Source organism: Lissotriton vulgaris, chromosome 1_2, assembly GCF_964263255.1.
Source record: "Lissotriton vulgaris chromosome 1_2, aLisVul1.2, whole genome shotgun sequence".
Taxonomy (NCBI): Eukaryota; Metazoa; Chordata; class Amphibia; order Caudata; family Salamandridae; genus Lissotriton; species Lissotriton vulgaris.
Window position 1 is genome coordinate 190,794,775 of NC_141686.1, and position 23,496 is coordinate 190,818,270.

Below are 23,496 nucleotides of genomic sequence, written 5' to 3' on the forward strand. Positions count from 1 at the left end.
CTAATAGGGGGAAGTTGTGTTAGCGACTGTTTTCAGTCGCTTTTAGTTGGGAACGCCTACCTTGCATGTCATTAGCAATAATTATCGCTGACATGCAAGGCAACAGGAAAACCGCCTCTATCGCAAGAAAGCTGTCGCTAACGCCTGTTAGCGACAGCTTGCTGATAGGGCAATAAAAAAAATCATCGCTTAGCTGCAAAAAGTGCCGCTGATACGGCGATAAGGCCCTTGGTAATAAGTCCTCGGTCTTTGGACCGTTAACACACAGAGTGGACCCTTAGCCTCTTAATCTTGTAACCTCTCTGTAAGGATGAAATGTTAAAATCAGGGGGCCTTATTTATGAGGCCTTGAGACACGTTTTGAGCTTCCGTTGCGTCACTTTTTGTGACACATTAGCAGCATAAAACATGCCTCCTGGTGCGCCCTATTTACAAAGTGAGGCATCTAAGCAGATGCGTCACTTTGTAATTCCCTGCGCTACATTATACCTGCATCAGGTATAATGTATGCAGGGGGGGTTCCCACATAAGTAAGCCCCGAAGAAGTGACGCAGTAAAATCTATGAGATTTCACTGCATCACTTCTATGGTGCAAATGCATCAAAAAATGACGTCTGCTTCACAGCAGGCGTAAGACTGATGCAGGCCCTTTCACATGGGGCTTGCCCCATGTGAAAGGACACATTGCTGGAGTTGCGTCACTATTGTGACACACTCCAGCAAGGCGTCACTTTTGCACCTGCAGATACGTCAGAAATACTGACGAATCTGTAACTCTTTGCAACAAGATGCGTCATACAGTAAAAATGACGCATCCATCATGTCGCAAGGAGGGTGCACTGAGAAGTGTCGCATCACTGCTTTCACGCAGCGATGCATCACTTCTAATAAAGGAGGCCCTTGGTCTTTGCCCAGAGGCTTTGTTAACGCAGATAGTGAACTTAAGAACTAGGCTTATCAGGAAACACAATGCAATTAAACATATTAAACTTATTTATGGCACAAACATGCTTATATTTATATTTGAAACTTCTCTGTCTAAGGTACTTACTCAACTTGTTGAGTTTACCTGAATTCCTTACAAACAAGCTAGTGTTAACTTGTGCAGTTCACTATTATACGTCTTTAGCTACAATAATTTGATTTACCACTGTGAGTTTTTTTGTTCCATGAAGGAGGGACAGTATATGAATTCCGATGGATCTAAAATTACAATACTGCCATTTGGCAAAGGCCAACCTGACAATCTTGGCAACAAAGACTTCATCGGCTCCTGGTACATAGAGGATGGTAAGAAGGTTCCTATTATATTTTCAAAATCATAAGTAGATAAGGAATGTATTTAAGATTTGAATGCTCTAAAAGATAATTAAATCAACTAACCATTTAGTGTTATACGTTTAAATACAATTTGGGTTAGATAAAGGGACATCAGGCTGATTTTGATGAAGAAATTTAAAACTGTAAATTGAGTTAATCTATTGCCTAAGCCTTCTCAAAAATCAAGTTTTATGATCCAAGATGTTGTTAAGTGAAATATTAATAGAGGCGACAAATTATTCATGATAACATGCTGATCTGATTTAATTTGCAATATTGCTTGCGTGACATCAAAATACCTAATCAGCATAGTGGTCAACTTCAAATCAGAACGTTTACACCAGCCTACAAATAATCACATCAAGTATTTATTTAGCTATCTTGGACCTGGCCCTCTCTCAAGGCTCACTCCAAAGTTTTTGCCTTCACTCCCTTCCTTTGCTGAGCCCCTTTTTTAGGGCTTTCGGAACTCTGTACACTTTAACATTCCTAACCAGTGCCACTTAAAACTCAGTCCAATTGGCAGATACCTAATTGGTACATTTAATTTACTTGCATATGGTATTACATGTACCAGGGCCTGTAAACTAAATACTACGAGTGGACCGCAGTACGTATTGTGCCAGCCATTAACAAAGCACTTTAATACTGCAGCCTGTTGTGAAGTTATGAAACTGCCATATCGACCTAGCAAAATAAACCTTTTGCTAGGCCTAAACCTTCTCTTTTTAATACTTATAAGGCACACCTAAGGTAGGTGCTGAAGGCTCATAGGGCAAGGGGCATTGAATTTATAAAGGAGGACGTTTTTCACTGCTGTAAGGCGTGTTTATCTGATGCAGAGCTACTCCGGAAATGTTTTCTAAAACCATATCACCTTTTCCTGAAGTACCAAATCATACATTACTCATCAGTGGGGCCCATAACACTGCGAGTTGCTCACAAACACTTTTCATCCTACCTCATGCATCGGTGTGATTCAAAGGAGAGCTGCTGGATCATAGCGGAGTGTCTAAATCAAAACTAAATATTTATACTATATACACCTGCAGTTTAAAGGAACTTTACTATGGTTTTTATTAATGAGACGTTTTATTCAGACACACCACCATTATGGCCGAAGCTTAATTCTACATTTATCTAATTTTTATTGAAAGCAAAGTTTAGCATGTCTAACAGTTTATTCACTTTATTAAAAAAATAACCTTAAAAGAGTAAAGGTTTTATCTCAAACAGTGATATTCATTTATTTCAAGGATTCAGAAATAGATATTAGTATTTAGGTTTCAGGACATAAGTATTAGCAAAAGACAAATTGTTCCCAAAGTTCATTTTTTCCTAGCTCCCTAACTAACAACCTCATCTAAAACTCATTTCTCATTCAAAGAAAATAGAAAATGTATTCAAAGTCTTACATCTCAGGAAAATCAGCATTCCGTCAGAATCTCAGGAGGAAATCGAAAAGAGAGTTTTTTCTTAAGAAAAGTCACGTCTTTTTATACCCTATTTCACTAACTTTATCTATCAACAAAAGTAACTGTCAGTACAAACTCAAGTCCTGATTGGACAATTTGAGGGTGGATGAGCATCACCTCATCATACTAATATTCATTTTCTGTAGCATCATCTGAAATTAAAAAGTTAATTGTTTATAGAATGTCCAGCCTAGTCACATCCTCAACTTATATGAGATTCCTTTCCCACGTTTTGAAATTCAGATGTTCACATTTTGTTGGCAGTCATCTGGACTTTCAGGGCAAGCTGTCCTTAAGCTGCTCTCCCTCAGGCACAGGCAGCTCACATTCAGCCTCAGCTCTAGCCACACATGCGCAGTATCTTTCACTGTCACAGTAATTGAAAACCTCCATTTTAAGTAGGCCTCACAAGCCAGAATGGGAACTATCATAGACACAAACACAAATAAATGTTAATTATTGAAATATAACCCTTCTGTTTACCTCCCCCAAACTAAGATTTTCCCTGTTAGTTGTTACCTAGCAAATAAGCAACACATATACAGGATATACTCACCTATCTCCATATTTTTGCCACGACATACATAAACAGAAACACATTTATGCCGCTTTTGATTAAATTAAAGCTTTGCAATAGTAAACACCATAACAGCATTACTAAATTAGTCAGTTGTAGTTTTCCATGCAAGCAGATAATTATTCCCACGTGTATTTATGTGTGCATTCTATACTACGTTGATTAGTATACCAAACAACACAATTAATAAATGTTACAGTTATGAGGAAATGACTTCCCAAGGGGTATACAAAATTTAGTTTCTTCCCCTCACTCCATCAACTCCCTCCTTTGGTGATCTTATCACCAAATAACTCCCAAAATGTTGAACATTTTTATTGAAACATGTTTCAAGTTCTTCAGATTAGTATGGTTTATACTCTAGTATCTTCATCTCCGGTTTCTTTAATGAACTTTTCTTGAAATTCCTCCATTTCTATATCACAGTTTTCTCTTTCCCTTTCTCGTTTTTCTTGAATTGCTTTCTTTATTGATTTTCTAACATAACTTCTTTTTCTATATATACAACATCATCCTAACATCAAAATCATTAATACTATTATTGTTACTGGGATTAGTATCTTACCTTTAATTGCACTACCTATTTCAAGAAACCAATGTTTAACTGCTGAAAAACTTTTACCAAGTCGTTCAAGAACCTCCAGTGGTTCAATTTCCTTATGCAATTCTGTAATGTTTGTAATGTACTTTTCAATATTTTGACTTTCATCTGGAATGTAGGTACAACAGTGTTGTACCTTCAAAATTCCACAAACTCCTCCTTCTTTTTCCAAAATTATATCAAGAGCAAGACGATTTTGCATCACCATAGCTCTCATAGCAACCATTTCAGTATTTACCATTAAAAATCCACCTGCTGTGTCTGTGACAAACGATCTACGATTGTTGATAATTTTCTAATTCGGTTTGCATTGAAAGATATTCCCACTGCTGGTATCAGTGCTCCAAAAATATCACCTATTATTTCAATCACACACTCTCTTTTTCTACGACTTAAAAGTTTACCTATCTCATGTATTCCATTAGTACCTCTATCTACATGAAAGATTTTAGGAAAGACCAGACCTACATAACATGTCCCGTACCAATGGTCCCGTAATTTATAATAAGCTTTGTTCCCACATATAAAGTATATGCCAGGGAAAACTGGATCCTTACCTCCTTTAAATCCCCAACCCCCTATTATTCGATAAGCCTCTTTACATTGACTAGCTCCCACAAAATAATTGTCATACACAGTATTGTCTCTTCTCATACAAAATTTCCCTAATAATGGAGTGTCTATACTTATGGCCAACTTCACATTTCTATCATCAAGATTTTCATCTTCAAATGTCCAATATTTGGATTTAGCAGGGTTCATTCTTTCACTGCGTTTATAAGCATTTCTTCTCTCCTCAACCATATCTAAAAATGCTTTTTCTTCATTTCTCATTTTACAAGTCAAATTATTTCTGAATGAATATTCATGACTCAATTCATCCATTTCTAAGAAAAATTCTCCCATTACTTTAGCAGGCTTTACTTTGTTCATTGCATTAATGACTTTCAATTTTGCAAATACATCATCAGAATTTGAATAGTAATATTCTAATTTCCCTGTTTGATAAAACAAGCTTGCAATCACACTACATGTAACACCATATGTAAGTGGAAGGTGATGATAGGTCTCCTCTTCTGAGACTGAGGCTGGCAACTTCACACACACATAGCAATCACTGGCATCCATGGTCCTAACATAATCAGATAACAGTCTTGAAAATGTGTTTCTGGTGTAATCTTTTTTTTAGTAGTATGTACTTTATTCGATAAAAAAAGTTTATCATAAAAGCATGTACATCCTAAATTCATATTTTTAAAAGAATCATAGTACAGTACAACCTGATAAATGAGTCCAGCTGAACATTATACAGCTATATTAAAAACGTAGGACATGATCATTAAACGGCTAATAGTTGGCCATAAAAACAATACATCAAAAGACAAGCATAGGCACAACCTGGCTGCTACTTTTCACTAAAAGCTTTGATCTTATTAGCCATGCGCAGCCCAAATATTTTGCTACGCCACAGACCAAGGTGAGGGAGGAGGTGTCGGTATTTAAAATATGTACTGCCAAACGATAGTTCTTGGAGCCAAGCTTTTTACAAACGGGTTTAAGCCATTTAGTTTTAGCCATCCTATATGCTGGGCACGCGAAGAGGAAATATGCGATAGACTCATTGGGAGCTGCGCAGCCTGGGCAAGAAGTAGATGATGGATTGCATCGATTCCAGGCTGCTGTCATTTCATTTAAAAGAGGGTTCCAATTCTCAACTTCATATAGAGCACCCTGTCCCTAGAGGTTTGGATGAAATCAAGGAAGGGTTCAAGTGTCCGGACAGGTTTCTGTTCCAGGAACCACTCAGTGAGGATCCCCTGGTGTATTCACTTATGGATCTATCTTGGTGAATTTCTGGTTTATATACAGGTGACTTACCAGCTTTTGAGACAACATTCTGTTCATTCAAACTTACATTTGGTTTTAAACTTTGCTATATTGTCAGGAAAAGTAATGACAATAGCTAAAATTATCCACATAAAAATTAATAATCCAGTACATATTAAACACATTCTACAGCATTTTCTAAAAATAGAACATTTCGTTTTATGCTCATTATTAGCCATTTGAAAAAAAAATACACAGCAATCGGCCTTACGATTCTCTTAGACCTTTGTCATCTGTGGGCTTTCACCTTTCACTTCCAATGTTCTCTTTATGTCAGGATTTCAGGTTTTGTCTTTACCTTGTACCTTTGATCAATTATCACTTTTTCTCTGTGATTCAGTTCTTTACTCACTTTTCCCAATTGACTTTGGGCAGTATAAGTTCTCTTGGCTAGTGTTTACTTCTTCAATAGGAGGTAAAACAATGTACGACCATTCGCGTGATTTGTATTTTTGGTTTTGTCTTCTTACTCTTTTTGTCCTTTGAACAACTTCTATTCTTTTTCCCAACAACTCCTTTTGACTAGTTATTTCATTTACTTGATCTTCTGGTTTTCTTGCTTTGTTAACCAGTTTGAATTTCAGTCCATCACTTCCTTTAGGCCAATTATCTCCTTTACAACTCTTTTTGTTTTAGGCTCCGTGGTGTTATGTTCCACTCTCCAAGCCCTTTTTCTGGAACTCTTTCTCAATGGAGTTTCATCTGCACTGTTGTCAGTTTCACTTTCAGTCTCTTCGACAGTTTCATTTATGACAAACTTTATAATGTCTTTCTCCTTTAACAGATCTTTCACTCTGTTAGGAACATCTCCATAGCTGTTACTTGGAATCTCATCCTTGTCGTGAGTTTTTTTCCTCTTTTCCAGTGTCAGGATTTCGGTTCCTGCTTTCAGAGCTTTCAGAATGTTCCTCAGTATTCTCTTGATCATCAGTATTATCTCCACATTGCTCAGTGTCCTTACTGGTGTCAGTCTCTACTAAATATCGATTTTCAGAATTTGGTATTTCAACAATTTCTCCTTCTCCTTCAGATGTAGAGATAGCATCTGATACTTCCAGATGTCGACGTTCTTGTCGAGCTTCAGTATATGGATTTTTCTCTGGTTCACCTTCAGAGTCAGAATCAGTTGTGCTTTCACCTTCCTCGTTTGGATTCTCAGGTTCAGGCACACGGATGGTGTGACTTACAAGCACCCATCTCTTTACTCCAGCACATTTAACTGCAGTGGGGCTGACCAGTATAACTTGTCTTGGTCTCTGCCAGCGAGGCACCAAACAGTTTATTTTGCGGTGTACCTTTATCCGAATCCAATCTCCAGGAACTAGATCATGAGCTGGATGTTTCTCTTTCGTGTTTGATTCAGTTCCCACCTGATGGAACACAGAAGTCAACACGTCAGACAGGTTTTTGCAGTAATCCAGTATGATGTCATCATTAATAGTTAACAGTTTATCAACTGGCGCAAATGCTTGTCTCATCACTCTGCCCATTAAAATCTCATGTGGACTCAATCCAGTCTTTCTGTCAGGGATACTCCTTAGGGTCATCAAAACAATTGGTAAGGCGTCTGGCCACTTTAGTCCTGTTGCCAAACACATTTTTGCAATTCTGTTTTTTATTGTCCCATTCACTTGTTCAACTTGTTCAGGTCTGTAAGCACAATGTCCAGTGCTTCACATATCATCTGCAGTAGTTTGTTTTAAAAGTGTGTTCCTCGATCAGTTTTGATCGTCAATGGAAATCCGTACCTTGGCATAATTTCACGCAAAAGCAATCTTGCAACAGTTAGTCCATCATTTCTCCTAGTGGGGAAAGCCTCTACCTACCGAGAGAACAGACAAATGATCACCAAAACATATCTGAGTTAATTACAAGGTGGAATCTTTATGAAATCCAACTGCATTCATGTGAATGGACCTCCCTCCCGTCCTATGGTTCCCAGACTCACAATTGTTTTTCTGTTTGGATTAAACTGCTGACCCATGAGGCATCTTGGACATAGACCTTCAGCAATCATCCTGAACTTAGTGTTGTACCATGTCTGTTTAAATAGTCGAAGCATGGCATCCCTTCCAACATGAGCTTGACCATGATACATTAGGGCCATATTTGAGATCATGCTATCAGGCATTACTGGTCTTTCATGTTTATAAACCCAAATTTCATCTTCTCTTTGCCTACCTCCTGCTTTTGACCAGATGTTTTTCTGTTCCTCATCAGCTTCTTCTGGAAAGGGGCGACCATTCGGTCCCCCCGAACGTATGGTGGAGTACCACGATCCCCCCGGGAAGCCATCTTGGGCGGGAGGCGAGCCTCGGCTGGTATGCCCGAAGCGGCGTAGCCGGGGCGCGCCTTTTTCCCGCCCTGGAGTGGGCTGGCCTAGACACTGACGCGGCCGGCCACGCCCCTTTGGGGCAGGCAGGGGCGGGTGTACGCCCGCCCTGAAGACGGATAAAAGGAGCAACGAGCCAAGAAAGCATCCTCTTGTTCCTGTGCTCTGAAGCTGCACCTCCTCGCTGCACGTGAGCTCGAGACGGAACGAAGAGCCAATTTTGAGCGTTGTAATCTTTCTTGTTTGTTTTGCAGATACTCTGTCTGAGAATGCCTAAGAAGGCGGGAAAGAGAATGACTACCGAACAGATGCTGCGTGTTCTCATGAAGGAGGTTACCGACCTGAAGAAGCGAATGGCGGATAAAGACGAGGAAGGGGGGCCTAAACGTCCCCTGGCAGGAACAGCTCCAGGTGGAAAAGGCAAGAGGCCCAGAAGGGGAGCAGCGGGGGGAGACGTCCCAGTTCCCTGCGACCCACGTGAGGCACCCATTCCGGTGCCGGAGGAAGGGAATCCGATTCCTGTGGTGGTCACCCCCGTGTCCGGAGAGGATATGCCGCCCGAGCTGGCAGCACAATTAGCAGCGTGGTTGGGTAAGGGTAGCAAGGGCGCCACGGCTGACGACGCGCAGGTGTTGATGAAGCAGCTGCGGGAAACAAGGGAAGCGACGAAGGCGCCATTGCCGGCTGCGGCAGTCGCAGATACAGCTTCCGGTTCAGGTAAGCGGCCTTTGCCGGTTGCGAGGGATGAGTCGGCACCCTCTCGAAGGGAAAAGTTGGGTCAACATGTCCCTCTAGCTATCAAAGAAAAGATATGGGCAGGGGAGTATATAAACATCTTCTCGTTGCTTACCGATCATTATGAGATGGAGCATGTTAAGAGCCAGAAGGAGCTCATGCATCCGAGTGTTTGGCGCGCAAAGATGGCCGCCTTCAAGGTAAATGAAAACATTGGCAATTGGGGCAAAGCATGGGGGGTTTTTACATCCATCTTGGGTGAACGGAGGCCCGAATTGCTGCCTGAATTGCCGATTTATCAGTCACGGATCATGGGGTATTCTGTATCACACGAGGGCAATCATTGGTTCTGTTACGATAATATTTTCAGAAAAGCGAAAGAGCATGATAGAAACTTAACTTGGGATTGTTATGATTCTGTGTCCTGGTCCAAAATGGAGGACTCTGGTATGTTGAAAGTGCCATTAGTAGGGAGTAATGTTGGTGAATCCTCCCGCCAATATGCGGGGACGCCCTTTCGATCAGGTACGAGTAACGACAATCACCCAAGGCCAATCGGCAACACAGGTAAAAGGGGGGTATGTTGGAACTTTAACAGGGGAAAATGTACTAGGCCCCTGGGGTCATGCAAATTTAGGCATGAGTGTAGTGGGTGTGGGCAATCATCCCATCCTGAGTCCATGTGCAGAGCCAAAACTGGTGATAACGGGGGTAGAGGAGGCGCCAAACAGGTCTAACATAGTCCGAGGGGCGCCTTTACCTACTCCAATTGATACCATGGCAATGATTCCCTGGCTCAGCGAATACCCGGATCACGCTTCCGCTCGGGTGTTGCGGAACAGGTTTTCATATGGTTTCCGCATCCCAGTGGGGGATTTTCAGGGTAGAGAAAAATGTAAAAATCAGATGTCGGTCCTGCAGCATACGACCGTGGTACAAGAAAAGATCGTGAAAGAGGTGGCTCGAGGTCGAGTCGCCGGTCCATTTAATGTGCCACCAGTGGCTAACTTTGTTTGTTCCCCTTTAGGGGTGGTCCCCAAGAAGGACCCGGGTGAGTTTCGGCTGATACATAATTTATCAGCCCCACGTGGTCTTTCCGTAAATGATGCGATAGACCCGGAAGTGTGTTCGGTGCGGTACGCATCCTTCGATGAGGCCGTAGCCATATTGAATCGCCTGGGGTCCGGGGCGCTGATGGCAAAATCCGATATCGAGTCAGCATTCCGGTTGCTCCCGGTACATCCAGACGATCAGCGTCTTCTTGGTTTCATGTTTCAGGGTCACTATTACATGGATAGGTGTATGCCAATGGGGTGCTCTATATCTTGTGCCTATTTCGAAAAGTTCAGTTGCTTCCTGCAATGGGTCTTCACAAAGAAGACGGGGTTTCAAAATGTTATGCATTATCTCGATGACTTTTTGTTTCTGGGGGCAACCGGGGATCCTGAATGTGGGCAGGCTTTGACTGCATTTTGTGTCTTGATGAATCAGTTTGGCGTGCCACTGGCACCAGGTAAGGCTGTGGGTCCCTCGACTTGCCTCGAGTTTCTGGGGATCGAGCTCGATTCCGAAGAAGGTTGTTTTCGTTTACCACGTGACAAAGTGTTAAGATTCAGGGCATCCCTGCAAATGTGTTTAAGTGAGTCTAAGGTTAAGCTACAACAATTACAGCAATTGGTGGGACAATTGAATTTTGCCCTAAGAGTTATACCGATGGCCCGCCCCTTTTCTCGCTCAATCGCTCAAGCCATGGTCGGCCTGAGGGAGGGTCATCATCACACAAGGCTCTCGGCAGAGGTTCGCCAGGACATGCGCATTTGGTTGGCATTTCTGGCGGATTTCAATGGTCGAATTGTCTGGAACAAACCGGCCGTGTCCTCTGAGGAGCTGGGGCTGTGGACTGATTCGGCAGGAAGCATTGGTTTTGGTGCCATATTCGGCACTCGGTGGTCGGCACAAAAATGGCCGTCATGGTGGCATGATAGTGGACTGACAAGTAACATTGCTTTCCTAGAACTGTTTCCCATTCTGGTGGCCCTGAGAACTTGGCCTGAGGGATTCAGAGATCACTCTGTGGTGTTCTGGTCTGATAACATGACCGTTGTTGAGTGTGTCAATAGCCAGGCAGCACGATGCAAATGGATTCTGAGATTGCTCAAGGAAATCGTATTACTATGTATGCAATTGAATGTACTATTTAGGGCAAGACATGTCCCGGGGGTGATGAACAAGGCGGCTGATGCACTTTCTCGTTTTCGTATGCAGGCCTTCTGGGGTTTTCTGCCCACAGCGGACCCGATGGCGGCACCCTTTCCCGAAGCTCTCTGGTCTCTCGGTGCCCCGAACTTCGTAACCTCGTGGGAGAGAGTTTAGCACCCAGGACGAAAAAGGCATATGAAGGGGCGTTCCGATCCTATTGGGCCTTTTTGGGGGCTGCTAGGGGGGAGCTTTGGGGCCAGGAGGAGTCTGTAGTAAACTTTCTGCTGTCTTTACATCAGGCAGGCAAATCAGTGGCTACGGCCCAGAGGCATCGGGCCGCCATTTCCTTTGTGGCTAGGGCTCATGGGATCCAGGACCCGACAGCGTCTTTCGTTGTGCAGAAAGCGCTACGTGGGTGGCAACGCCTTGAGGGTCGCAAAGTAGATGAAAGGCGCCCGATAGGTTTGGATAGGTTGGCCCTGTTATTATCCAGACTCCCTGCAACATGTTCATCCCAGTTGGAAACAGTGTTATTCCGAGCTGCTTTTACGCTGGCATTCCATGGGGCTATGCGGGTGAGCGAACTAGTGGCGAGGAATAAGCGGGATGTGATGGGGGGACTGTGCCGAGAGCACGTCCAGATCAGAGGGGAGACAATGACTGTCTCATTTGTCAGGTCCAAGACCGATCAGGGTGCGATGGGTGATTGCATAATCATACAAAGGATTCCCGGGTCCTCCTTGTGCCCGGTGAGTTGTGTAGAGAAATATTTAGCACAAAGGGTGGCATCATGGGGGGGGACCTTGTTGAGACACGCTGACGCCACCCCACTGACGAGGTTTCAGTTTCAGCGGGTGCTTGCGATGTCGATTACTGCTGCGGGCTTGAACCCGGGCGAGTTTGGGACCCATTCCTTTCGGATAGGGGCTGCTACAGAGGCTACAGCCAGGGGTCTGAATGTTGAACAAGTTAAACGTGTGGGGCGTTGGTCCTCCAATTGTTATAAAAGGTATGTGCGGTTGCACATGTTGTGAAGCTGTAATGATGTACTCATGCTTCTTGTTTTTGTTTGGTTTCAGTTGCGCGAGCCTACGAGGCGGGGCGAACTGTGCAGTCGACCCAACACCGGGCCAGCGGTCACACGTCACCGGCTGTGAAAAAGGAGGTGTGGGTCGTGGGCCACTCATACGTGAGGCGTGCCGCGGACGTATTCAAAGCAGGTGACATGATTCACGTGGCTGGGGAATACGGGTACAGGGTGTCCTTCTACGGAAGGGGCGGACTCTGTATTGACCAGTTTCAATCATTTTTTGAGGGTTTGCTAGGGCGGACGAGGTCACCGCCGTCTATAGTCATAGTACATCTTGGGGGCAATGATTTGGTCACCACTGGTAGACGACTTCTTCTTGAGGCAATGCTTTCCACTGTAAGTTGGTTGGCAAGGAGAGTTCCAGGGTGCACGATTGCATGGTCCCATATGATCCCACGTAAAGTGTGGCGGGGGGCTATTTCTGTGGCTGCTCTGAATCATTCAGTAAGGAAAATTAATAACAAAGTGGGTAGATTGTTCCGTTCCAATACACTGCATTCTATTTCGCATGGTTGTATTACTGGTGACAGTATGTATTTGGGGGATGGTGTTCATTTGTCCCGGGTGGGGAACGAGTTACTCATAGGAGACTGCATAGCTTGGCTAAAGACTTTAAGACATGACCTTTAAGTAGGAGTGTTGTGGGGGGTCCGGATAGCCGGTCAACTATCCGGCCTGTGGCGGTAAGGTCATGATCGGTGAGCACTAATTGGTAGATCCCTATGAGTGGGCGTCACCCATTACGGATGGGAGCGCGCGAGGGAGGTGGCCATTGGCCCCTCAACGGGGAGGCGGTCCCTTCTAAGGATGGGCCGCCGAAAGGAAAGGAAAGGCGGTCAAGGCCCCTTCCTGGGTAGGAGGGGTTACAGCCCCCTCCTGGAGAATTTCCCGGGGCCAGGTCATCTGCGACGGCAGATGTGGTAAGTTGTGTGGGGTTTGGGAGGGGGGTCTACGCTACCTTCTAGATACCTCACACGAGTCCTCGAACGACCTTTAAGTGGCGTCGAGTTTAATGGGGCCCCCGTCAAGTCAAGGGAAATTGGTAGTTGCACTTGAGGTACGCCTCTGTGCGGTCGCCCCTCACAAGTGAGGGGGTCATTTCTGGTTTAGGGATCTTGACACCGGTTACGACCTTGCCGTTGGCCCTTAAACGTTAGGATGTACAATTTCAAATTGCAAGTTAATATTTTGTAGGATGTTAGTTCGGCTAGGAGAACCTTTGTATTAGAGAATATGTTAAGGTTAGCCAAACATCGCAAATGTGGTAATGAAATTGTACATAATATGAAACTGTTATTTTAATGTTTTAATTTTGTTTCATATTTTAATAAATACGGCCGGGAGGGTCACTCCCTCCCGTCTTCCAAAAGTTCAGAACTGTTTCCGGTTTCCCATCCTTGGGGATTGTGTTGCGAGGGGGTGGCGGGTATCTCAGCCATATGGAAAGGGGCGACCATTCGGTCCCCCCGAACGTATGGTGGAGTACCACGATCCCCCCGGGAAGCCATCTTGGGCGGGAGGCGAGCCTCGGCTGGTATGCCCGAAGCGGCGTAGCCGGGGCGCGCCTTTTTCCCGCCCTGGAGTGGGCTGGCCTAGACACTGACGCGGCCGGCCACGCCCCTTTGGGGCAGGCAGGGGCGGGTGTACGCCCGCCCTGAAGACGGATAAAAGGAGCAACGAGCCAAGAAAGCATCCTCTTGTTCCTGTGCTCTGAAGCTGCACCTCCTCGCTGCACGTGAGCTCGAGACGGAACGAAGAGCCAATTTTGACCCACCCACCAGCCCCTGAGGACTGCTACTTGTTGTAAATAAAGTTTTGATGTGGTAACTCTATTTTTTCTTTCAGGTTGTGATGACTGTCGTGATATTTTGAATCTGCAATAAAGATGGTCATGTGTTGGATGTTTTCAAATAAAGTATTTGCACTAGGTTGATCAGTAATCATGCTTATAATATGTAATCTTTTAGCAATTTAGTAATTTAGATAGTTTGTCGTATTTATTGTCGGGCGGTAAGGTCATGATCGGTGAGCACTAATTGGTAGATCCCTATGAGTGGGCGTCACCCATTACGGATGGGAGCGCGCGAGGGAGGTGGCCATTGGCCCCTCAACGGGGAGGCGGTCCCTTCTAAGGATGGGCCGCCGAAAGGAAAGGAAAGGCGGTCAAGGCCCCTTCCTGGGTAGGAGGGGTTACAGCCCCCTCCTGGAGAATTTCCCGGGGCCAGGTCATCTGCGACGGCAGATGTGGTAAGTTGTGTGGGGTTTGGGAGGGGGGTCTACGCTACCTTCTAGATACCTCACACGAGTCCTCGAACGACCTTTAAGTGGCGTCGAGTTTAATGGGGCCCCCGTCAAGTCAAGGGAAATTGGTAGTTGCACTTGAGGTACGCCTCTGTGCGGTCGCCCCTCACAAGTGAGGGGGTCATTTCTGGTTTAGGGATCTTGACACCGGTTACGACCTTGCCGTTGGCCCTTAAACGTTAGGATGTACAATTTCAAATTGCAAGTTAATATTTTGTAGGATGTTAGTTCGGCTAGGAGAACCTTTGTATTAGAGAATATGTTAAGGTTAGCCAAACATCGCAAATGTGGTAATGAAATTGTACATAATATGAAACTGTTATTTTAATGTTTTAATTTTGTTTCATATTTTAATAAATACGGCCGGGAGGGTCACTCCCTCCCGTCTTCCAAAAGTTCAGAACTGTTTCCGGTTTCCCATCCTTGGGGATTGTGTTGCGAGGGGGTGGCGGGTATCTCAGCCATATTGCATTTGTCTTACTTCCTGCTATGTCTCAACTACTGTTGTTAGCATTAAAGGACTTGAAACAAGTTCTTTTCTGTCCTGATTTATGGATGCAAGATTTTTGGCACAATATTTTGCAATTGAATCTACATACCTGTTACCTCGGTGATATAATCATCCCCCTTCTTGTGGGCAGCTCATTTAACAACTGCTATTTTATCAGTCAATTGTATGGCATCAATCAACATTTTTACTAATTCGGCATTACGGATGGGGGATCCTGCAGAAGTTAAATAACCTCTTTGGGACCACAGTTGTCCGTAGTCATGGACAACCCCAAATCCATACTGACTGTCAATCACTATGGTAACCTTGATTTCCTTTCCCAGTTTGCATGATCAAATCAGAGCAATCAATTCTGCTATTTGAGCAGAACGAATTCCTTTCAGACAAGATGCTTCCAGTACATCTGTCACTGTGTAAACTGCATAAGGAGGACTCAAAACACCATCATTTGTTCTCAGACATGAACCATCAACAAACATTACATAATCTGATTCAGGCCATGGCTCATCTCTGATGTCTGGTCTTGGTTTGGTACAGTATTCAAGAACATCTAAGCATTTATAATCAACCTCATTTCTTACTTCCGTTTCCATGGTATCAGGCAACAACGTAGAAGGATTTATGTTGACACCTCTAGAGATTGTCACATTTTCTGCTCCCAGAATTACCTTCTCGTATTTGGTCATCCTATTGTTGGTGAGATACTGGGTCTTTGTCCTAGTGAGGATAATCTCCACAGAATGTGTTACATACACCCTCACAGGAAATCCCATCACTATTCCTTCACTTTGTTCTAGACTTACGCTTGTAGCTGCTACTGCTTTCAGACAACGTGGCAACGTCTTTGCAACTGGGTCCAAAACAGCTGAGAAATATGCAATTGGCTTTCTCAGTTTTCCATGTCTTTGAATTAGTGCTGACAATGCACATCCTTCTCGTTCACTGCAATACAGTTTAAATTATTTTTCATAGTCAGGCATCCCTAAAGCTGGTGCTTCGAATAAGCTAGTTTTAGCTGTTCAAATGCTTCCATCTCAGTCTTGGTCAATACTATAGGGTCTCTGATATCTTGTCTGGTTAATCTCTGTAATGGTTTTGCTATCAGTGAAAATCCACTAATCCATTTTCTACAGTAATCTACCATTCCCAGAAACATTCTTACTTGTCTTTGAGTTTTTGGTGGCTGCATTCCTTGTATCATTTTGATTCTTTCTGCAGTGAAGTGTCTGATTCATTTGGCAAGCCTATGACCTAAGTATTGCACTTCTTTCTGACAAAATTGTAATTTTGATGGAGACACTTTATGTCCCTCCATTTCCAAATAATTCAATAATGCAATAGTATCTGTTATACATGCATCTTTTGTCCTTGATGCCACTAGGAGATCATCAATGTACGGAATCAATACAGACTCTCCAGGCATTAAACTTTCTAGTGATTTCTTTAACAACTGATTAAAGATAGATGGACTCTCAGTATACCCCTGAGGAATTCGGCACCATGCCAAAATACAATCTCCGAACCGGAACGCAAATATTGTCTGTCTTTCTGGGTGCAATGGAACGGTAAAGAACGCATTACACAGATCAATCACAGTGTACCATTCTGCATCATGGGGAATTTGATACAAAATCACTGGTGGATTTGGTACAATTGGGCAACATAATGATCTTATTGATTTTTCTCAAATCCTGTACCATTCTAAAGGTTCTATTTGGCTTTTTCAATCCCATTATCGGAGAATTACAAGGACTACTTTCTATGTCTTTCAGAATGCCTTGATCAATCATTTTGTTTATTACTGTTATTCCTTCAATTATTTCCGCTGCCATTTTATATTGAGGAATGTTTGGGTAACTCCCACCTTCTTTTATAGAGACTTTTACAGGATCTACTTCTTTCATTAATCCAATATCCTCTCCTGTGAAATCCCACACCTTCTCTCTCACTACCTTTTTCAATTCATCAGGTATCTTCTCTCGATCAAACACAGGAAGCAACTTATTTTTCTCATTTTATACAAACTATCTTCATATGGGGTTTGCAGTTCTATGCCATCTGGTGAACAATATATCACGCAGTTCATTTTACACAAGATATCTCGGCCTAACAAATTTATGGGGCTACTATCACACACCACAAATCGATGCCTGTCTTTGAAATTTCCAATTTCTACTTTTCTACTTCAACTGGTTGTGTTATGGAGGTTTTAATCTGTCTATTAGCTACACCTACAACTTGGATATGCTCTCCCGAGAGAGGAAGATTTTGGACTTCCACTGATCTAACAGTAGAATGGGTAGCACCAGTGTCCACTAGGAAAGTTATTTCTACATCATTCACCTTTCCATTCACAAATGGACCAGACTGATCTACCTCAAGAGTGGCTCCAAGCACGCACTCTTCTCCCTCTCTCGGGCACCGTCAGAAGCTTTCATCCGACTCAATCCCGCCTTCCTCTTGTAACCAATACTGGGGACTCACATTCACTCTGGCCGATCGGTTTACCTGCTCGCCTCCGCTGAATCCTGTCTCTGCACTGTATCTCTGCAGATTTACACTGTGTGGAAGTGTCAGTTGTGGCACCTGACTTTGCTGAGTAACTATCCGCTGCTGTTAATATTAATACTAGTATTTATAAAGCGCGAACAGCTGCCTCAACTAGGAGGCGTCCCGGCGCTGTGAGGGCTTGGCAAGAAAGCTAGCTGGGAGTCTGCGGCTTAGACAGGCAACGAGAACAGCCACGACTTAAGCTGTCTCCTAAAGCTTGTTTCTGATTGGGCCTTTCGCAGCTCAGGAGGCAGGGAGTTCCAGAGACGGGCCACGTTGGCTGAAAATGTCCGGCCGCCCAATCTAGCCCTTTTGACTCGCGGCACACTCAGTAGCACCTGATCACTTGAGCGAAGGGAGCGGGTCTGTGTGTATCTGGGAAGACGGGCTCTCAAATATTTAGGGCAAGTACCGTAGAGGGACCTGTAGGCCAGAGTAAGTTGCGGTGGTTGTTGAATTACCTCATGCTGCACTTATGGATTCAATGATGTATTGTCTGGATTAACTCTTGGTGGAAACTTACATTCTTTTCTCCAATGCCCTATTCTGCCACAATTTCGACAAGGGAACTTTTTCTTGAGCTTCTATATTTCCTACCAAGTTTGTTTTGTTGAAATTCCCTTTTAATTTTCCTTGACTTGCATCAATATTTGTATTCTCCAGTTATGCTACTTGGTTTTCTGCTACCTTCACTTGTGCCCACATGGCTTTTTCCTTTAGTTTCTTTTGTTTAGCTTCAATTTCATCACTACAATATTTAGCCTGTTTCAACACATCATCTACTGTACTCGATTGCCATCCTATTAAACTATGTCTAATCATGTCTCCAATTTCTGGTCTTAAACCATATACAAATCGATACACAAAATGACTCATGTCTTTTTCGCTCAGTTCTTCATATCCACTGTATTGTTTAAAGACCACTAACAGTCTTTCATAAAATGCATGCACAGATTCTTTTGATTCCTGTATAGTTCTGCCTATTTGAACCCAATCTGTTTCTTTTGGTGGAATTTTATTCTTCAAAAACGCTATTACTTTTTCGGATCACTGAAATAATATCGAGGGACAAAATATCGACTTGCAAAAATATCGTGGACAAAATATCGACAGACAGAATATCGAGTTTGTATCTACAAACAGGTAAGTACAAAAATATTGAGTACAAAATATCGTTTACAAAAATATAGTTTTAAAAAAATCGACTTTATTAAAAACAGTGTTAAATTAAATTAATATTAAAATTTAATTACTAAAATATACTTAAAAATACTTAAATTAACTTATAATAATTAAATAATGAATGAAATGGATAACAATAAATTTTTACAATCATATTTGTTAAAACATATATATATAGTAACATACTATAATTAAATAAGATACTATTATACTACCGTACGATAGCAGAAGTGTAAAAAATACTATTCCCACTCTAAAGAGTGCAAGCGTAGGGAAAGCGTTGGATAGCGTAGGGGTTAAAATTACTATTCCCACTCCAGTGAGTGCAACAGTAGGGAAAGTGTTGGATAGCGTAGGGGTTTAAATTACTATTCCCACTCCAGTGGGTGCAACAGTAGGGAGAGCGTTGGATAGCGTAGGGGTTAAAATTACTATTCCCACTCCAGTGGGTGCAACAGTAGGGAAAGAGTTGGATAGCGTAGGGGTTTAAATTACTATTCCCACTCCAGTGGGTGCAACAGTAGGGAAAGCGTTGGATAGCGTAGGGATTTAAATTACTATTCCCACTCCAGTGGGTGCAACAGTAGGGAAAGCGTTGGATAGCGTAGGGGTTTAAATTACTATTCCCACTCCAGTGGGTGCAACAGTAGGGAAAGCGCTGGATAGTGTAGGGGTTAAAATTACTATTCCCACTCCAAAGAGTGCAGCAGTAGGGAAAGCGTTGGATAGCGTAGGGGTAAAAATTACTATTCCCACTCCAGTGGGTGCAACAGTAGGGAAAGCGTTGGATAGCGTAGGGGTAAAAATTACTATTCCCACTCCAGTGGGTGCAACAGTAGGGAACGTGTTGGATAGCATAGGGGTTAAAATTACTATTCCCACTCCAGTGGGTGCAACAGTAGGGAAAGTTTTGGATAGCGTAGGGATTAAAATTACTATTCCCACTACAGTGGGTGCAACAGTAGGGAAAAAGTTGGATAGCGTAGGGGTTAAAATTACTATTCCCACTCCAGAGAATACAACATTAGGGAAAGTAAATACTTCAAAAATAATTAAAGAATTTATTATTGAATATCTATTAATAATTAATTAAAAATAAATAATATTAGTATACAATATAATAATTAATATATTAAATTTATTAATTAACAATAATTATTTCTATTGATCACCTATTAATACTAATAATAAAAAAGTACAATTAATTATTTAATAAAGAAAAATTATTTAACAATTATTTGAAATTAAATAAATATAAATAAATGTAATTAATTAATTATTTATAATTTAATCACTTCCCACCCAATTCCCCTATAAACTCACAACCCGCTACAAAAATAATTTCGTAAAATTTACATAATTACCAATTAATCAATTAATTAAAATTAATTACCAATTAAAATTTAATTAACTAACTATTATAAATAAATTAACTATTAATTTAAATTTACTATCAATAAATTAACTTAAATATTTAATTAATGATAATTAAAATAATTCCCACCCTATTCCCCTATAAACCCACAACCCGCTACAGAATTAAATTACGCAATAATTATAAAAACAAAAATCATTAATATAAATTAATTATAACATAAATACACACTTTTCACACATATTATACCATAAAAATACACTATAAAAAATTAGATATTATTAAAAAATCGATATTTTTTACTATCTATATTTTTAACAGTCGATATTATATCACTTACCTTAATAACGATATTTTGGTCATCTATATTCTGTCCTGTCGATATTTTGTCCAGTCTATATTTAAAAGTCGATATTATGTCCAGTCGATATTTTTGAGTCGATATTATGTCTGTGCACCTACTTTTTCATATTTACGCATCACTTCAGGCGACGGAGCACCTGTTAGTTTGCCTCGAGGATATTACTCCTTCCGTCAATTTACAGTTATCTTGTATTCAGTCCACAGATCTGCTGGTACAACTATGTCAAATAATCCATCCAGATCAACCCATAGTACTTTTGAAACTTTCACAAATCGATCTACCTGTCAATACCATTCTACTGGTTTTTCTCTCAATCTGGGGAAATCACTTGTAAATGATAATATATCCTGTCTACTCCAAGGAACATGTACATATCCTCCTCCAGGTATTTCTATTATATGGATTTAATTTGCTACCGTCTCTTTTTCTCTCACAGGGAACGCTAATGTAGATTTATCACTGGCCTTTTCTTTCTTCTTTGCCCATTTTATTTTCCACTTATTCACATCTCCCCATCTCCTTAGTAGTACAATTAATTCTTTTATTTGAGTCAACCTTCCTGCAGTATTCATATTTTCAATGTCCTTTTCTGAAAAGTCTACTCCGTAGGATTTCTGCAATGTTTTATTCTTTGCGAATTCTATTTCAAATTCACTCGCTAATCCTTCTATTTGATCATGTATAGACTTTGCTCTCCATGTTATACTTTTACACATGAACATAAATTCATTGTCTTGGTACGTTTTTAATCTGTCCATTCCAATTGTTCCAATAATTCATTCTTCCATATCGACTTTTAATCTTGCCACATCTAGTACTTTAGGTTCATGTTCTTTCAATTTCAGAGTTTTAAGCCAATCACTTAATTCTTGTTCCGATGGTCCTACAGGAGTCTGTGTTAAGTCTATTTTCTCTATACTCTTTTCAGGTGTAGCATTCTGCTCCAGTTGCATACTTATAGGGCAAACTCTGATTAAAAGTTGGCGGATTTACATTACTTGTTCACCTAATTTCTGACAAATATGGATAAATATTTTCTTTTACCTTTTACCAACTTTGTTGTAAAGGGATAATCAAACTTGGCTCTTTTATTCTTTGGTTTTCAAACGCTGGGATTACAGGTCCTATCGTTACTGGAACTGTTACTGCTTCTAGGTTTTTGGTAAGCTCTTGTATCTTTTCTGTCAATTCATTTGTGGATCGTATATATTCAGAAGTATTTGGTTGTTCTTCAACTCGTTTTTCCACTCTATTTACACTTCTTCTTTCGCTATTTTGGTTAGGAGTACCGGTAAGTCTTGTTTCTGTCATTGGGGCATTTGGATTATATCTAATTTCTACTCTTTCTGGTATATCTCTAAAATTTGAAAATTGTCTTGGAGTTTCATTGGTTAGGAGTACCGGTAAGTCATGTTTCTGTCATTGGGGCATTTGGATTATATCTCATTTCTACTCTTTCTGGTATATCTCTAAAATTTGAAAATTGTCTTGGAGTTTCATTAATGTTATCTTCCAGCACGGTATCCTCTGTTTCACTATCACCATACACTTCTTTCCCTGTTTCCACATTTTTCCTCTTCTCTGTACATTTCCGCCCTTCATATCCATCCACTAATCTGACTGGATATATTCCATTTGCTGTTCCACCTATGTGGGAAGGGTATGCTCAGACATGGGTCCTGTGCTCACTACGCCACTGGTGTTAAGCTATCCTGGCTGAAGATGGCTGATAGCCAGAAACTGTTCCTAGGATGCTTGATTCCGGTCCAGGGAAGACATGGCTTGGCAGTTCAGTCTGGACTGTTCCCATGAGGCACAGGGTCAAGACTGATTTGCATATGGCCATGTCTGAACTGGGGTGGCTTGGTGAGCAAAACACAAGATGGCCGCATCGTAAGAGCTCACTTTGAGAGCTCCTAGGGTTCGGGATAACTAAATTTAGTTTAAATCCCTGATTAAACCCCCCCTCCTGACACCAGGATAACAGCGGAAAAGTGAGAGAGGAATAAATCTACAATGACCTACCCTGGAAGGAAGAGACCGAAGTCCAGCGCGACTGCTCCCCACCGGACTTCGAGACGGCCCATATCTTCGATTGCTGAGGGCTTCCGAGGACACGAGCGGGAAAGTGACGATAGACGAGCCATCCTAGCACTGTCGATCGCCTCGCATCGACGGAGACATCGGACATCAAGGGACACAGTAGAGCACATTCCGCGTTGCCCCTGGCTGCTCGGCGCCCCCTTGGAAGTGCTTCTACGGCCCCTAGACATCCTCAGCGCTGACTACAAGGTATCCTCTGCGCTGCCCCCAGGATCGGGGGTGAGGATTGCAGCCCAACCGGTGAGACGCACCGAATCGTTAAGAAGCGGAACGAGGAGTGGAGAGCGAGGATCATCAACGTGGCAAAGAACCGAGGTGAGAGACTGGAGCGGAGGAGGAGCGATGGTTGAAAGAAATTAAAGGGACCTTGCGCTCCCTATCGCAACGCAAGCGGGGGCTGCATTAAGAATACTAACAGTAAAGATCTCATAGTGAAACTGAAGGATAATTCGAAACGGCGCACCTGACTTTAAAATGGCGGCCGCTTAGGACAATTCAACTATCTCCCTTAGGTAGCTCCTACAGCCTGCAGAGAGAGTACCTCAAAATGGCAACAATTCAGAGGCAGGTGAAATGGAAAGAGGACTGACTAATTACTGGACAAAGAGAAAGGAGCCAACCCCTGTCCCTAAACAGATGAGGGAAAGGGAAAGTGGACAAATTCAAAGAGTTGAAAGAGAGAAAGTCCTCTGCCCATAGAAGAACAACAAAAACGGCGGGCATCTTGAAATGTCTATTTAAACACCATAAGATCATAACAAGGTCTAGTTAATCATTTGTATGGAGAGTACACCTGCTAGTGGAATACAGAAGAAAATACATGAAAGAGGAATCTATAACAAGAATCTATGAAGTAATTACATTTACCAAAGATAATATTTTAGTTATAATACT

General features: G+C 42.2%; 1 protein-coding gene across 1 annotated transcript in view; it reads left to right on the forward strand.

The window, feature by feature from the left end:
• LOC147734884 (alpha-N-acetylgalactosamine-specific lectin-like) overlaps positions 1 to 23,496 on the forward strand; it is a 119,342-nt gene that overhangs the window by 69,479 nt on the left and 26,367 nt on the right. Inside the window, exon 5 of the mRNA XM_086953665.1 lies at positions 1,176 to 1,290. Coding sequence (XP_086809791.1) covers positions 1,176 to 1,290 — 115 coding nt within the window. The remainder of the gene's footprint in view (positions 1 to 1,175; positions 1,291 to 23,496) is intronic.